General features: G+C 36.1%; 1 protein-coding gene across 1 annotated transcript; it reads left to right on the forward strand.

The window, feature by feature from the left end:
• Positions 1-3,105: 3,105 nt before the first annotated feature.
• On the forward strand, positions 3,106-18,503 carry LOC127796552 (protein translocase subunit SecA, chloroplastic). The gene is made up of 20 exons (XM_052328732.1): positions 3,106-3,828; positions 6,739-6,811; positions 7,632-7,838; positions 8,518-8,620; positions 8,755-8,935; positions 9,429-9,647; positions 11,647-11,760; positions 11,865-11,978; positions 12,332-12,499; positions 12,699-12,874; positions 13,283-13,349; positions 13,479-13,625; positions 14,690-14,785; positions 15,324-15,392; positions 15,581-15,682; positions 15,763-16,014; positions 16,159-16,226; positions 16,800-16,917; positions 17,749-17,988; positions 18,119-18,503. Exons 1-20 carry the CDS (start codon positions 3,304-3,306, stop codon positions 18,284-18,286), a joined length of 3,207 nt encoding a protein of 1,068 aa, XP_052184692.1. The 5' UTR covers positions 3,106-3,303; the 3' UTR covers positions 18,287-18,503.
• Positions 18,504-18,528: the final 25 nt, after the last annotated feature.

An 18,528-nucleotide genomic window follows, 5' to 3' on the forward strand; every position in this document is an offset into this window, starting at 1 on the left:
CTTCCCATTTCTTATTGATTGATGTTTATGTTATGAATGAGGAAGTGGATCAGAAGAGGTTATGATGTTCCATTCGGAGAGTATGTTTGTTAGTTTTTGATGACCCTTGAGTTTTTATGGGGGATTTTAATGTTTGTAGGCATACCTCGGAGATGCAGGGGGAAATACTTCCATTTCTTTAGGTATGAGACGATTTGCAAATTTTGTTTATGTTTTTTCGCTTCTGGATTTGGCGTATTGCGACCTCTTGTTGATGTGGAACAATAAGAGATCAGGAAATGAATGTATATTTTAGAAGCTTAATAGAGCCTTGGTGAATGATGGTTAGCTTTCTAGGTTCCCGATAAGTAAGGCATTATTCTTGCAGGCGGGGATATTTGATCATATCATGGAGGTGGTTAGCTTGGTGTATTCTAGGCTATTGAATATGGGCCCTTTTCAGTTCCTTAACTATTTGACAAATCATTAATTCTATGGCATAGACTACGAGGAGACATTTGCACCTTTAGCCAAACTAAACTCAATTCAAGTTTTACTAACTCTGGCAACAAACTTGATTGGCCTATTCACCAATCCAACATCAATAATGTCTTATTTAATGGTGACTTAAAATATGATGTTTATATGTCAATCATTCTAGGATTTGAAAATTAAAGTAGTAGTGGAAAAGTTTACAAGTTTCGAAAATATCTATATAGGCTCAAACAATCTTTCGGAGCATGGCTTAATTGTCTAACCAAGGTGTTAAAAATGTATAAATTTTTGCAATGTTAATCTGACTATACCTTGCTTGTGAAGTTTTTGAGAAAAAGGAAGAAGGTTATCATCATTGTATATGTGAATGTTAACATCATCACAAGGGACTATAGTGAATAAATTAGTAATGTAAAAAAACTCCTAGCTAAAGAATTTGAAGTAAAGGACTCGGGGTTTCTCAAATACTTCATTGGGATGAAAGTAGCTTGTTCAAGAAAGATAATCTATATTTCTCAACATAAGTATGCCCTATACTTACAAAGAGAAATTAAAATGAATAAATGTAAACCGAAAAACACACCAATTGACTCAACAGACAAAGTAGGTGAAATCAAAGGAGTAGCAACTTGTGGGGAAACTCATCTATGTTTCTCACACTAGACTTGATATCGAGTTTGCACTAGGTATGGTAAGCAGTAATATGAATAATTCTACCAAATTTCACATTAAATCTATTCTTTGCATCATTTGGTATTTGAAAAAAAAAAAAAACTCAAATAAAGGCCTTTACTTCAAGAAGACCACAAATAGAGATGTAGAAAGACATTATATAAACTGGGTCGATTCATAACAAATAGAAGATTAATTAAAAGGTATTATTCCCATATTTGGGAAAATTTTGTTATATGAATAAGTAAAAAATAAACAATGATCGCTAGAAGTAGCAAGAAAGTAAAGTTTTGTACTATGTCCCATGGAACTTGTAAAAGCATTTGGCTTATGAGATTACTTGGAGAGTTGAAGGTTCAAACTATAACCTCTATGACAACAAGACTACCATAAGCATTCCCAAGAATTTTGTTCATCATCTCTCGTGATGACTCTGGAATGGGTTCGGTGGGGTGTGAGTGATAATGCGTAATCTAAAAAAAAAAAAAAAAAGAATCTTATTCATCATAATCGAATCAAACACATAGAATTAAATCTATACTTTACAAAATAAAAAAATAAAAGGTTGAAGGAAGTCTTGTCAAGCTAATTTATACACGAACTATTATTTAGAATCCTGACATTCTAACAAAGGCTTTTTCTTTAATTACATTTGAAATTTTGAAGTCTAAGATAGGTATGATTGACATTATAATCTTATTTAAAAGGGAGTGTTGAATCCCACATATTTTGCTTTTGACTATTACTTGTTCTGTTTCCCTAAATTAGGAGTGATCTGTTAAACATAATTTTTTCTTGTTATTGGCAGATTTATGTTTTTAGGAGATTTATTATTATTATTTTTTTCATCTCTTATTTTACTTCCTTTAAAATTGTATATTTCCTTTTTTTATTGTAAATTTCCTAGGAGGGTTCCCCAATCTCTTGTATATATATTTATAGAGGTTGCATTTAGTTGAATATGAGAGAAGAATTATTCCTTTATTAAAAAAAGTACATCACAACATGAAAAAAACTTTGTACACTCAAAATTTGTGAAATTTTTTCACAATTTTCTATTTTTGAGTCATAAATGAGACTTTAATTTACATTTATGCAGGAATATTTTTTCCAAGAAACTAAAACTATTGGCACAAAATCAACTAAAAATAACTTTTCTAAAATGTCTTATCGAACTCCGAGCACAAAAATCAACTACAAATTACTTTTCTAGCATTAATGATAAATTTCCTTGTGAAAGTTATTTAAGAATATTGGAATGACACATTTTTACATAATAATCCATTTTAATCATTTCTTACTATCAAGTATACAAATGTGAAAAAATTACATATGATATTATTAAAAATTTAAATTTAAAAAAAATTATTTGACTACAGTCTTAGGTTTATGAAAAAATATACTATCAATTAAGTAATATTACAAGACATAATCAATATACCAAAATATCCAATTTTCTATTTTGAGTCAAGTTATAATAAAATTACCTAAGTTTTGTACATATTGTAACCCACCAAGCAAAATTTCTAATGGTGTATGGTTCATTCAAAGATACAAAGATTTAGTTTATTAAATGTTTGTTAAATTTTTAATAGTATGTAATATATATTCTTATTTTAACTTATAATTATAATTTAAATCCACATTTATGCTTAATTTTTTTTCCCAAAAAACTTAGAACGTCTTATTAAGCTATAGTATCATTTATTTTTTTTAGAATTAATTATTAATTTACTTGTAAAAAGTGTTTAATAAATCCGAAATGATACATTATTACATAATAGTCAATTTTAATGATTTACTATTATCCATGAAAGAAGTTTGAAAATATCAAAAAATTACACATATATTCAGTCATACAGATATACTCGTATTCCGACGTCACGTAATAGAATTCAAGGAACTTTTGTCTAATAAAATCTTATCTCCAAGCATACTCTCTCTTTCCCTCTGTTCCCTATCTCTCTCTCTCTCTCTCTCTCTCTCTCTCCGCACGCGCAGAAGCATCCGCAGAAACAGAAACGTCCGGCTTCTTCTCCGGCTGCTGGTTGTGGGGGCATACCACTTTCCACAGTCCTGTTCGTCTTTTTATGCGCAAATAAATATCAATATCGGCAGTTCACTACTACTCTTTCTTTCTTGAGTAGCCATTGCAAAATGTCGCGAGCAGTGGCTTCTCCATTAGATTATCCATTAGAGTATCCTGTGAAATTGAATGTGACGAAGCAATTTTGTTGCTTCTCTTCCAGCTTGACTGTCCTCCCGTCCCGCCAAGAAAATTATGCTCATCGGAAACCCACAGCTGGTTCTTCCGGCAGAAGAGCATCCAAACCCTTTCTTCTTCCAACTTCCGGCACCCCTTTGATGCGCGGTGGTTTTTTTGGGATCGGGATCGATAATAGCAGCAGCAGCAACACAATTGTAACCCCGAGGTCACTGAGTAGAGTCAGATTCAGAGGGCGTCGTCCGATGGCAATGACATCATTGGGAGGGCTCTTGGGTGGCATATTTAGGGGTAACGACATAGGGGAGTCCACTAGGCAGCTCTACGCTCCTACTGTAACACTCATCAACAACTTTGAAGCTCAGATGTCTACTCTTTCCGATTCCCAATTGAGGGAAAAGACATCCGTCTTGATGGAACGTGTTCGCCAGGGCGATTCTTTGGAGTCTCTTTTACCTGTACGTCTTCTTCTTCTTCTTCTTCTTCTTATTTTACTCAGATTGACGGTTACCGTCTGACCCTCGGATCCTCCAGGAGAGTACTCTCGGATTATTTATTAAAGTGATTTTTTTCTTCAATTAATTTGATATGGGAGCTCCTCTTAAGTGTTTCGGTCGGTGGAGGGTCCGAGCGAATTAATTTGACTCTCGGACGAATTTTCAACTGTTTAGGTGTTGATGGCAGGCAGGCGCCAAGCCTATATTTCTTGCTTTTACCAGTACTCCTTACAAGCGTAGTTTCTATATACTATTCTCTATAAATAATCTAGTTATTACTGACTGCACAAAACCAAGACATAACCCCTTATGTTAGAAACTATAGAAAATCTTCTTTAAGATCAAACAACTCTATCGGAATTGAGTATGATTGTCGTTTGATAGCATCTACTATACCAGGAATATCAATGAACCCTTTCTTTTCAATACTTTACCCTAAATGACTTGTAACCCACCAAAAGTTTGTCTTACTTCTTTTTAAACCAGTATTAACCTGTAAAACCACGTATTAGAACCCTGGATTCGGCTAGTATTAACCTGAAAATCAATTATACTCTTGGTCATACATGTACATTATACTTCAGAGGTATAATAAGACTGGATTTGGCAGTCTACTGTCAAGTGACAGCCGGCCTCCTGGAAATTCTGGAATGCCCCAGGCAGCCTGCCAATCAATCACTTGGGGATTCTGGACATTTCTAGTCAACTGTCCACTAGCTGTTCATCTCCTGGGCATTTTAGAATTGCACAGTTGATCTAGTAGTTGACTGTTGACCTGCCAGTCAATCAGTTGGGCATTTTAGAAGTCCCCAGTTGATCCCATGGCTGACTGGTCCCTTTACTTCTGAGGCTTTGAGAGGTCCTTTTTCTCCAACTTTAAGCCCATTTCAATGTTATTTTCTCATTGCACATCTTCCACAAGTACTTGCAAATAATTTCCAAGTTTAAATATTATCATTTCGACTCACATAACCATATAACCCAAAACCCATCATTAACATTATATTCTCCAAAATGTACACGATTACAACATGATCCTTGCACTACATATAAATTCCAAAATACAATAACTTCATGCTATACTAGTTCATTGCATGGCAACTTCCGTAATAATGAACAACTATAGCGTGACCAAAAGACTATTTCAAACTTATTTCATTTAGAAACCAAAATTTCAAAAGAATTCTTTTTCAAAATGATCTAATTTTCTTCAAGCTTCTACCTTCTCCATGCCCTTGAAGGTTTGGCCTCATTGTCTAAACACTATGAATGTGTGACATGAGCTATGAAGTTGAATAAGGGTTTGAAGTCCATCAACCTCAGGGAACAAAACTCCCAAAAACCCAAATTAGATACGGCCATGGTTTCATGTAATGTAAAGATCAAACTTTAAATGTATTTCATGTAACTCAAACTTAAAAATCAAGATTAATTTTCATGTCAATACTTAGAAATTCAAATGAACTATTACCTTGGTGAAGAAATGCTTGAAGAGTGCTTAGATCTTCCCTCTTTTCCATTTCCATTCTCTTTTCTTTTTCTTTCTTCTTGGCCAACATCTCTCCCTCTCAATCTCTCTCACGTGTCTAAGTCATGCAAACTGGGAGAAGTGTGAGTTAAGTTCTCCATTTATACTAGTTCATACCTTGGGCATAATGGCTATTTGGCCAACCCTTACTCTCTCTCTCTCTCTCTCTATATATATATATATGAAGTATATATGAATATATGGGAGATATTTATCCGTCCTCTCCCTTCTCTCTCTCTCTCTCTCCTTTTCACCTTAGAAGTTACACGCCTTACCTTACCCATGCTTTCACACTTACATGGACTATCATAAACTGGTAAAACCAACTACTTGAGTCATTTCACCCTTCAAGTTTTTCAAGCCATTGCTCAAGCTATGCTTTAATCATTCATTATTCATTTACACTCATCATGGCCACTATATATAATTTCTGACTTGTTTTGCAAGTTTGTCTGTATTTTTATCTGGAATCCATTACTGTTGATGTCATTGAATTCTCAATTAAACAAAGAATCAACCATAAATATTTGTGACTAGCCATAACCTGGGGGTCAAATTCCTAGTATTCAAAATTCTCTGGCTGGCTGTTGATCTGATAGTTGACTGTGACGTCCCTTGCCACCTTGGAACTCCCACAGTCGATCGCAACCTCAACTGTTACTACCCATGCTGCCATGTTAGTGGTCGACCGTGATGGCAACCAACTTGACAGCTGACTCCTGGCCTGCTAATTGATGATGTTGTGTTTTTCTCTAACTTTTCCCTTTCCTAAAATAACAATATCACTTGGAAATTCCATAAGATAAATTCTGGAACTAATACTTCCTCAATTTACAATTAAAAAGGTACCGTGTATTACATGTCATGTGGGTTTCTTTTTCCTTTTCTACATGTTTGCTGTGAAATGAAATACTTTCTGGATAAGATCTGAATTCTGAAACTATTCTTCCACTACATGTTTGCTTTCTGGCCTTGCTTTAGGTTACTATTTTTCAACTTCCTCATTCTCAATAACATCTGAAGTTAATGCTTGATCTGTTGGCCAAACAAGTCTGAGAGCTAGTGATACTCACAAATAGTTTCAGAATTCAGATCTTGTGTCTTATGCTGTCTCCCATTATTAATGAAAAGTAATGGATATTGTTGATTAGTATTTCAAACCATTTCCTTTTTCAAACTTTTCATTAGAATTTTCACTGTCACTTTGTTACTAGAACATTATATGTTTGCAGCACTGGAATGAAATATGTGAAAAACCAATATTCTGACAAAATATTGCAGAATCAATCTCACGTAAGGCATGCCTTTTAAATTCAATAATGGCTTTGTTTATTACATTTTAGGAAGCATTTGCTGTTGTGAGAGAGGCTTCAAAAAGGGTTCTTGGCCTTCGACCATTTGATGTGCAATTGATAGGTAAATTTCTTTTAAATTATATATTGTTTTCTTTTGATAGGTTGATTATTTTGTTGAGTTGTGTTTTATTTCTTTGTAATTGTCTTCTTCCCTAAACCTGGAGAACGCTTTTGGACTTGCTCTCTTGCGTTTTAACATTTGCCAAAAGACAAGGGAAAAGATGCTAGTAGCAATTTTAAGTCATAAAACATTGCATGTTTTGAATCTATAATTGCTGGATACTCTTGACTGAAATTATTTTCCCCAATGTTTGGCAATGAATATTTCTTTATTTCATATTTAACTTTGAATGCCCTTGAACCTACTATTAATTTTTAAGGACCTTGCTATAGGTATATCATTGTGTGTACCTTGGGCTACACAATGCATCACAAATGACAAAAATACCCCCCTCGCTTCACTGTGCCTCATTGCCTTGGGTGAGGGATATTTTAGTCATGCGCCTCATCGCCTCACGCCGCCTCACCACCTTGGGTGAGGGGCATTTTAGACATTTTAGTATTATTGTGTAGCCCCAGGTGTACACAATGATGTACTAATAGCATTTTCCATTTTTTAATTATACCCTACCATGTATTTGAAATAATTTCATTTTCAAGGTTACACACATGGTTTGCATGGTTATTTTAGCTGAATCTGGAATGGTTATGTTTGTGGTCATATTCTCATACTTCAGTTGAAGCTCAGCACCAATTAGAAAACGGGTTAATGCCAATCTATCTTATTTTGTGCCTTGCAATATCCCTTCCCTTTTTATTCAGCTAGTTGAAAGCATTATTCATATCTTAAACTATTATTTCTTGAAATTTTGGTCATTTAGGTGGGATGGTCCTTCACAAGGGAGAAATAGCTGAAATGAGAACTGGAGAAGGAAAGACACTGGTTGCTATTTTGCCAGCTTATCTCAATGCATTAACTGGGAAAGGAGTTCATGTTGTCACTGTCAATGATTATCTAGCTCGGCGAGACTGTGAGTGGGTTGGCCAAGTACCTCGGTTTCTTGGATTGAAGGTTGGGCTAATCCAACGTATGTCTCATCCTTCTGTTATTCATTTCCTTCTTCTTCTTCTTCTGTTTTTTGTTGTTGTTGCAGATGGATTTATAGTCACTCCTAGTGGCTTGAAGATTGATCATTTATGCTTGTAGCATTGTTCATTCCTCAAATGACTTCAATTTGAAAACCTATCCTCTATGATCTTGTTACTTTGTTTTCACTAAAATCTGCGACACACATTCAAGGTAGAAGTTTAACAATCAATCAGCTTTTCATGTAACTCCTGCAGAGGATTTATGGTTTTGTAATGTTATCAATATATTTTTTTAATAATTTACATTTGCTTGGAATTTTGGCTCTATGAACTATTAAAAAGGCTATTATTACCTTTCAACAAGATGCTCTTTGTACAATATTGCAGTTCTTTTTGTTGAGAGTAAAAAAGATAACATGAAAGATAAAGTTAATCCTCTATCTAATGGACTAAGAGGTCTTCTATTTTGTCATTATGGTCCCTTTTCTGCCCTTTTTCCAATGAATACTGATCTTGGTTTACTTATATTTTGATAAAAACTCTGCATAGAACGTACTTGTGATAGATTGTTGTTGGAATTTTTTTCCCCTAAGCCAGTAATTCTGAATCTAGATGGGGGCTTCTGTGTTTTGATTACTATTGTACTCTTAACAGTTTGTTGGTTGCTTTGGTTGACAGAGAATATGACAAGTGAACAAAGGAGGGAAAATTACTTGTGCGACATCACATATGTGACTAATAGTGAGCTTGGATTTGACTATTTGAGAGATAATCTTGCCACGGAAAGTAATTTTTTAGCCATTTGATTTTTCTTTTTAAACTAGCACTTTGTATAGTCCTCAGTGTTGTATTTTATCTTATAAGTGCTTGCTTGATTTTGTCTGACATCCTGCCTGACTATATTTCTGGTCTACAGACTGTTGATGAGCTTGTCCTGAGAGGTTTCAATTACTGTGTAATTGATGAGGTTGACTCCATCCTTATTGATGAAGCAAGGACTCCTCTTATCATATCTGGGCCTGCTGAAAAACCAAGTGACCGGTACTATAAAGCCGCTAAGATAGCTGCTGCCTTTGAGCAAGATATACATTACACAGTAAGAAAATTAAACAAGATAGCTGCTGCCTTTCAGAAAGATTTACATGTTTAATGTAGTTGTCTTGTTAGATTTAGTTAGCATGCTACAGAAAGAATTCAGGTATTTGGTTCCTGCTACATAATGGAAGTCGTCTGCATATATTTCTATTCTTTACCCTAACTTTAGCCTCTAAGCAGTTCAAATTTACCAACCTGTTTAGCCTGTATCATTTTCTATTTGGTAGTTTATTGAGTGCAAATCTGTTGAGGGTTTGACCACTACTCTTGTTGGGAGCTGACAATTGTTGATGCCTGTGGATCAAAGCCAGACTGGAAGCTTGGAGTTGTATATGTTTCTGGAATAAATCCAAAGTTGTTGGAAACCAATTGGTGCAAAGCTTAAGATATTTAATTTTATTTCTTTCACAGGCAAAGATTCTTGTCAGATTTCTTGTGGTCTGCAAACAGAAGATTCTTTTATATGCTTTTCCTTAGTAGGATGGTTGTTGCAGGTTGATGAGAAGCAGAAAACCATTCTACTCACAGAACAGGGTTATGCTGATGCTGAGGAAATTCTAGATGTCAAAGATTTGTATGATCCCCGTGAACAATGGGCCTCCTATGTCCTGAATGCAATAAAAGCAAAAGAACTTTTCCTTAGAGACGTGAACTATATTATTCGTGGGACGGAGGTACTCATTGTGGATGAGTTTACAGGTCGAGTCATGCAGGTGATTGTGTTTGCCTTTTCTTTTTCTGTGCTTGAGTGGAAAAGAATATTCTGTCTGACCTTGTTGAACGTGATCCATTGACTGTCTGTGTTCTAAAACCACTCTCTAGTCTTACATGATGAGTTATTTCAGTACAAGAAGTTGATGACTTATAGAGGACCTACCCTTGTCCACTGGAATTTCTTCTCTATTTTCATTTTTGCTGCTTAACCTTACCTCCAAATTCTAATGAAGTCCCAACTATTAGGTTGAGAACTAACTATATTACCTACAATCTCACTGCATTTCAAGCAGTGCAAATATATGTTCTTGGGCGGCACTAATGATGTGATATGTTGAGAATACAGGACTATCAGATGTCTTTATTAATGTCTAGTCTTGCAGATGTTATGGCAATCTGTTGAGCACTTGTCTGATCATAAATGTGAATATTTTGAAGAACAGAGTAAAATGAACTTGTTCAGGATTACATTTAATAAACATAAAACTTATTTAAAATATGTCTTGTAAGGTGTTCTGAAATTTCTGATTAATTAATTCTTACAAAATTGTGCGGGTAAAAATTTCTCTTTTATTTGACTCCAATTCCAAACATTCCTTGAACCTTGTATTTAATTACCCTGTCTGGGCTGATTATCATCTTCCGATGTTGACTGAATGGAATGCGTTACTAGGAACCTGCAGTTCCAGCTGTCCAGATGTCGATGCATACCCGAGACAAGGATGAACTAATTATTGGTCTTTATTGGGGTATTATGTGATGCTAGGTCTTAGTAGGATACCTCCACTTTTTCTTTGTGTCTTGGTACATTCCCTGGCCTTCGCCCAAATGTAGTCCTTCCCCAATCCTTGTGTGGTTGAAGTTGTTCCTCAACCCTGCAAGGCCAGACACTACCTGGCTCGTGAGAGGTTGGACACTACTTGGCTCCTGTGAGGTTGGGTTGTTTATTATCCCTTGAGGGGGAAAGTTCACTTCTTCATCCTTGGTCCTTTGCGCATACCAGATGGTTCCCCCATTAGTCAAGCTTCTCAGCTTTCTGGACAAGCCCAATCAACCCCCAATTGACTTTTCACTTTGGTCGTCTTGTTCTGTTGTTCACTGGTTTACTCATCTTTGCCTACTCCTGCCTCTCATGACTTTATTTAGTTTAGTCCATATTATCATTTTGAAATCTATTTATCTCACATTTGGCATGCCTTATTCTCTATTTTAGGGCATCACTGGATTATTCAATATCATGCCTCCCACATTCAATCTCAATCGACCATGCACAAGCAGAATGGCCCTATATCATAGCAACCACAAATCAACAAATGAAGCATATAAATTCCAGGGCTTCAGAATATAATGTACAAGCCTATCTTCCTTTTATCTCCAGCATGTACATCAATTATACATTAATGTCCATGCCTATAATAAGCACACCAAGGGCCTTCAAAATGACCATGATATCCCCTTGCAAAGAACCTACTAGACCTAGTAAGTTTCCTTCAAGCTGTTGCTTTGGCTTGCAATTTAATTGGATCTTTAATCCTCTAAATCAATAATATCACCATTACATGCCTCCATAAGTGGCCAAAAATATAGTTTAGCCTCAATTTACTTAATTCCATCCTTCCATGCACAATCATGCCTCACTAATCCAGTTATCCACAAGAATACACGTAAGGATCACTTCAGCACTTCTCTGTGTATTTAAACATGAATTTGATTGGATCTATTTATTAGATTACATTAAATTGGAGTCCTTGTGCCATTAGTCTAAGCCATGTCCTGGTTGTCCAGTTAAAATTCGGGTGGTGCATTTTTTTTGGAAAAATGGTAGAAAGAACATAGGTTTATCCTCTTCTACATTGACATCATTAATCCATTCACATCTTACTTCGATGCATGATGTGATCACACACAGGTGTATGCACCAACTTCTGCTGATAAATAGGAGAAAGTGAAGTAGGTTTTTCAAGCACATAATGTTTATGATTGGTTATGTGGTGTTAGGGAAGGCGTTGGAGTGATGGACTTCATCAGGCAGTTGAAGCAAAAGAAGGCTTGCCCATTCAAAATGAAACAGTGACACTGGCTTCAATTAGCTATCAGAACTTCTTTCTGCAGGTAGGAAAGCCTCCAGCCTATTGGATGGCATTTTAAATACACTCCCCCCCCCCCACCCCCGGGGTCCCCCTGTCCTAACGTTTTGCTTCAATGGTCTGTTGTAGTTCCCAAAACTTTGTGGCATGACTGGCACTGCAGCAACTGAGAGTGCAGAATTTGAGAGTATATACAAGCTCAAAGTTACAATAGTGCCTACAAACAAGCCCATGATAAGAAAGGTTTGTTTGATTGTGCAACTTATTTGCAATGTTTCAACCGATACTTCACCTCTTGCACTTTATCTCTTGAGCCTGTGCTGAAGGGAACATGGGGAATTGCATTTCGATGATTTTTTTTTTTTTTGGTTCTTTTTTTCGTTGGCTGAGTATATATGTTGAGAGATCATTGGTGAGTTAGAAGCCATGTAGTCAAATCTCCCTAGTGGGATTAAGTCTTTGTAATGAATTAAATGAGAATGTCTCTGTTAAGAGATCTATTTTTCTAATGATTCAGAGCTGACATAATATGTGAGTGCATAAGAACTTAAGTGTTTCATGCTTATCAGATTGTATTTCTTTACCTTCTCTCTCAGGATGAGTCTGACGTGGTGTTCAGGGCAACTACAGGAAAGTGGCGGGCAGTTGTGGTGGAGATTTCTAGAATGCACAAGACAGATCAGCCAGTGCTTGTTGGCACTACAAGCGTTGAACAGAGTGATGCATTATCAGAACAGTTGCATGAAGCAGGCATCCCTCATGAGGTGAAGTTTAAACAATTTCCATAAGCCTTAATTATATTGTTTGGGGAAGATGTAAGCATTCAATTATGCTGTGGAACAAACATTGATGTATATTCTATCCAATGACTGTTTCGATAGTATTTTTTTTAGTAAATATTTAAAATATCTGTATCAAGCCTTTTAATATTCACAAATTTTGCAATTGTTACTGCCTGTGAAGGTACTAAATGCCAAACCAGAAAATGTGGAGAGAGAAGCTGAAATTGTGGCTCAGAGTGGTCGTCTTGGGGCAGTTACTATAGCTACCAATATGGCTGGTCGTGGAACAGATATAATCCTTGGTGGCAATGCCGAATTTATGGCAAGGTTGAAGCTACGTGAGATGCTAATGCCAAGGTATCATCTGAGCTCTTAACTGAGAGTTCTCTACTAGTTAAAAATTTATTTAAGATGCCTTATATTACTTGTCGTGCTTTCCTCAATGCAATACCATTCAAGTTTATGTTGTCAGCCCAAATCCAATGGGTGGCAACCAACTACTGGAAGTTGCTGTGGCCTTTCCAACCAACCTGACATCAAAGCTTAAACTGTCTTTGTATATAGGACTTTTAGAATTTAACTGAAGGAGTGGGTCCTAATCAATCAATAAAAAGAATATATCATTAGTACAATTCATAGCATCATGGTGCTTCTAACACCTCTGAAATTAAAAAGGCTTTATGAAGAAATAACCTGCAAGTTCAGACAACATTTTACACCTCATGGCAGTCATAACAATGTCTCTACAATGATAATTCTTTGCAGAATTGTTAAACCTGCTGATGGAGTTCTTGTTTCTGTTAAGAGACCACCTCTAAAGAAGACATGGAAGGTTTTCCTTTTATTTTAATTTGATTTTGGTGTTTGTAAAATTGGTTCCAATTCAGTTGGTTCATTTTTCAGTTTCAGTTTTCTCTTTCAGTTTGTAAACCTTACTTCACACTATAATTTTATTTTTCAGGTAAATGAAAACTTATTCCCCTGCACACTTTCCAAAGAGAATACCAACTTTGCTGAGGAAGCTGTACAGCTAGCCGTGAAAACATGGGGTCAGAGATCACTAACAGAGCTTGAAGCAGAGGAACGACTATCTTATTCTTGTGAAAAGGTACAATTCATTAAAGATACTGGTTCTTCTCAGCAAATATGATGAATATATATATATATGTGTGTGTGTGTGTGTGTGTGCGTGTGCGTGTGCGTGTGCGTGCGCGTGCGCACTCGCATATATATACTTGTATATTTGTACATGGTTGGAGATCTAGAATTCATGTAGCCAACATCACCAGTGAGATTCAGGCTTGTGATTGTTGTTGTTGTATACTCATTTATATATGTATAAAATGTGACTGTTGACTTGAAAAAAGAAATCTACATGACATGAAATGATATGTTCCTTGGTCATGACTAAAAATTATATCAAATTATACAATCAAGTGTACACATGATTAGAGTTAATAGATTTAGTTATGTTGTTTATCATTTGCTTTTTTGTGAAGGATATAAATAATCAAGTCATGCCTCCATGGAATAGATTAAGCAAAGCATGCAAATTCCTGCGAGCCCTATTGTCTGAAAATTATAACAATACTTGTGTTTGGTTCAGTTTATGCAACCTAAAGGCTCAAGCAGATGGTGTTGAATTTATGAACCAGTTAAGTTGCTCCTCACTGTGCTTTTGTGCTCTCTAGTTTGCGGTTTTGACTGTTTATGTGCATGAAGAAGGGTGTTAAATAGAATTATATTGTTGGCTTATTCCCCAACTGCTTAAACTTCTAGTTCTAATAGGTTATAAATTTGAGCCTCATATTGCGTATATTCCACTTTAAGTTCTTTATTGTGTGCGATATGCTGTGTATGCCTTTATATCTTAGTCTATCATGCTCGTGTCCATATTCCTCCCTATGTGCTAGATAGGGTTGCATGTGAGGGAAGGTATTAAATTATTGATTGTTAAGCATTCGTCTTGGTGTCAGAGCATAAAACGATCCTATTTTCAAATGTTGCTTTCTGCCTAATAATTTGTATATTTCACTTCTTTGGCCTATTGCTGGACACATGTAACAGGTGTGTGGAAGAAAAATATACCGTTTCAGCCGTTTAGGCTTTGTTTATTTGGTTATTGATATTAGCACCATTAATAAGATTGCTTAACATATTATGAATTTGTAGGGACCTGCTCAGGATGAAGTCATAGCAAAGCTGCGTGGTGCCTTTCTAGAAATTGCTAAAGAATATAAGGTCTACACCGAGGTGGAGAGGAAGAAGGTAAATCTGCTCTTTATTTTTATCCTATTGAATTATTGTTCATTGGTGTATGGTCCAGAGGTTTTATGTCAAAGAAAAGAGTTAAATGTAAGGGGAAAATTTGAATTTTGTGTCTTTGTTTTAGAAAATAGTTAACATTGTTCGTGCATGCCAAGTCATACAAATGGTGGTTATGCCCTTTATATGATCAAGTTTGTGTAGTTCATAGTTATGTACTTCCCTGATAAAACATTTTTTGGCTTGTAGTTAACGGTGTTAATTAAGCATTCTGTCATTGGAATTATGGGATCACTTTGATCTACAATCTGTCCAATAAATTTTGATCAAAGTTCATTGAATATAAAATTTACTACAGCACGAGTTGGCCCCCTACTACCCTTTTTATTCAGGAAACGACGTGTCAAGTCTAAATCCCACTAGATGGGTCAGCTGACCATTTTTATTTGGAAAAATGAAGAGAAAGAATGTTTGAACTCCATTACTAGAACAATGTAAATGTATTTTTTTTTTGTAATAGCTACAATATTTGTCGATTCAGGTGGTCTTGGCTGGTGGACTTCATGTGGTGGGGACAGAACGTCATGAGTCACGTCGAATTGATAATCAGGTTTAATTTCCATATTTTGATCTATAAATGGCAATTCAAATCCAAATATTAATGGAACCCTCTCTCTCTATCTCCCCCCCCCCCCTCCTCCCTCCCCGGTTCGGTTTCATGGCCTACTTGGCTGTCTTTTTATTGGAATAATGTTTCACCAAGAGAACTTGGAATAACATCCAACTGTACTTGTACAGCTGCGCGGTCGAAGTGGCAGGCAAGGGGACCCTGGAAGTTCTCGCTTCTTCCTCAGTCTTGAAGATAATATCTTTCGGATTTTCGGGGGTGATAGGATTCAGGTTTCATCTCTGGATGAGTCTACTTGTTCATGTGACTTCAAGATATGGTTTTTATTGAAATCTTAACTTGCAACTTGTAGGGTTTGATGAGAGCTTTTAGAGTTGAAGATCTACCAATTGAATCCAAGATGCTGACCAAAGCACTTGATGAAGCTCAAAGGAAAGTGGAGAATTACTTTTTTGATATTAGGAAGCAGCTATTTGAATATGATGAGGTTTTGAACAGCCAAAGAGATCGTGTATATACAGAGAGAAGGCGAGCTCTTGAATCTGACAATCTTCAATCTCTTCTTATTGAGTATGCTGAACTGACAATGGATGACATCCTAGAGGTAAATTGACAGAATGTAATGATTTGATACTCTAAATTCACTGCTATATCATTTTAAAATATCTTAATACTCTAAATTGTCTTCTATATCATTTTATCTAACCTGTTGTCAACTTGTCATACTGACTTTTAATAATATGGACAGGCAAATATTGGTCCTGATGCTCCAAGGGAAAACTGGGATCTTGAAAAGCTAATTGCAAAACTCCAACAGTAAGGGCCATCCTATTTCCTGAGGGTAGTTTTGGGGAATTGCCTCACTTTTCCTGATTTTTACAAGAAGACACTGTGCAGAATTTCAAGCAGTTGACCAACACCATGGAGCAATGTTAGAAATTCATTGATTCAATAGCCCATATATCCCCCTTTCTGCTTAAAAATGGAAAAGAACAAATAAAAGAAAGGAAACTACAAAAAATGCATGCGTGTTAGTTGCTACATTCAAATGCTCTGTGCACTTTCAGCTTACAAATAGAGGACAAATGTAGATTAAAAAGATAATGAAAATAAGAGTTTGTAGTAGCATAAGATATTTGTATAGTTTTTTCACAGCAATTCTTAATGTGGATGTTTAAGAAATTAATCAGTGTATGCATATACATATGTATGTTTTAACCCCTGCTTTTGGCCAACTCTATAAGAATTTGTTCTGCTTTATTTACATGTATGCGCTACTTTTTTTTTAATAATTATTATGGGCTGCTTGATGCTTCTTGTATCTCCAGCATTCTAACAGTTGCAGTGTGCACATGAAACTATGTTGATGCTTCTCCGTATTGTCTGTAGGTATTGCTACTTGTTGAATGATTTGACCGTGGATTCACTGGTGAGCAAATGCTCAGATTATGAGGAGCTGAGGGATTTCCTTCGTTTTCGTGGTTGTGATGCATATTTGCAGAAAAAGGTTGGTACATTTTGGTCTCATTGTCTGGAGATTCTTCTCCTTGCAGTTCTACAAATCAAACTTATGTAGGGCCAATATTTTTATAGCATGCAGCTGGGAGGGCTATATATGGACAACAGCCACAATACTGAAAACAACAATCTCAAGTCTTAATTTCACTAGGTGGGGTCGGCTACATGAATTCTAGATCTACATACTTCTCTATCCAGGGCCGTATCATCTGTGAGGCCACAACAATGTAAACAAGAAAAATGAAATATAACTATCATTATATTATAGGAGGGCCATTGAATGTGAGGAAACAACTTTTGATGGATACAAACGTGTTTCCACATAGGATACATTTGCAATCAAACTACTATTAATATAAATGAGAGCCTGGATAAGTTGAAGATGTTACTTTTGTTTAGGGTAACTACTCTGCAAATCTACTAAATGATATTGAACCAAGGACTCTATGGCCTTTCATTTTGTAGGTTACTGACTGACTGACCAAGAATAACTGCTGATTTCCTTAAATTGTTTTTGCTCTCTTTACTCTTTTTGCATATTTTGGCTGATGTTCAGAACTTTTAATTATATTTTTTGTTAGTAATGAGTGTGAGCCTTGAGGGCTTATGGTGCGGTTATTCCTCTGTAACTTGGGTGGTTTGAGTTGTGGAAACAACTTCTTTCCAAAGTAGGGGCTACAGATAAAGACAACCCTTCCCAGACCTGCAGACCCTTGCAAACTCTGTGGTTGATTCCATGCTCAAACACCAGCAACTCAACCCCTGATTATTTATTTTTGAAATACTAAAATTATATTTTATTTACAAAATATTTTTCCAGGATATCGTGGAGAAACAAGCACCAGGCTTGATGAAGGAAGCTGAGAGGTTCCTGATTTTGAGTAACATTGATCGCTTATGGAAAGAACACTTGCAAGCACTCAAATTTGTTCAGCAAGCTGTAGGTTTACGAGGATATGCTCAGAGGGATCCACTAATTGAGTATAAGCTAGAAGGCTACAACCTTTTTATAGAGATGATGGCACAGATAAGAAGAAATGTCATATATTCTATATACCAGGTTTGTGGTTACTGGAACCGGGTTGCTTCATTTATATCTGCTTACTAGAAAGAGGGAGATAAGTATTAGTCTGTATCCTGGCAGTTGTCGATGCTCTTCTTGTCTCAAATGCCATGTTTTCTCATCTCAGTTTCAACCAGTGTTGGTGAAGGATCAAGAAAAGCGACAACCAAAAGAGAAATCAGGTGACTCAGTTGCAAATGGAAGAGGTACGGGTGATAGCAAGGATCCTGTGGGTGTTGATTCCTCTTCAACAGCTGCCAGCGCCACGCCAGTGCCTGAAACCCGCCGCATTTGAGAGGATAAGTTCTGTGGAAACTCGAAGGGCGAAGGATTGATATAAAGACCATTTATTTTATTTTTTTCCTTTTTATGCCATACTAGAGCTTTACTTGTTTGTAAATTGGCATTGTTAAGTAGAACCACAGGGTTGAATGTAAAGAAATTAGAAAGTCTAAGGAATACTCTTCATTGAACCTTTGGCCACGAGCATCTTGAATGAGGCCACTTCTTCCCGGTACTCTTGTCGGCAAACTTAAG

Source organism: Diospyros lotus, chromosome 3, assembly GCF_014633365.1.
Source record: "Diospyros lotus cultivar Yz01 chromosome 3, ASM1463336v1, whole genome shotgun sequence".
Classification (NCBI taxonomy): domain Eukaryota; kingdom Viridiplantae; phylum Streptophyta; class Magnoliopsida; order Ericales; family Ebenaceae; genus Diospyros; species Diospyros lotus.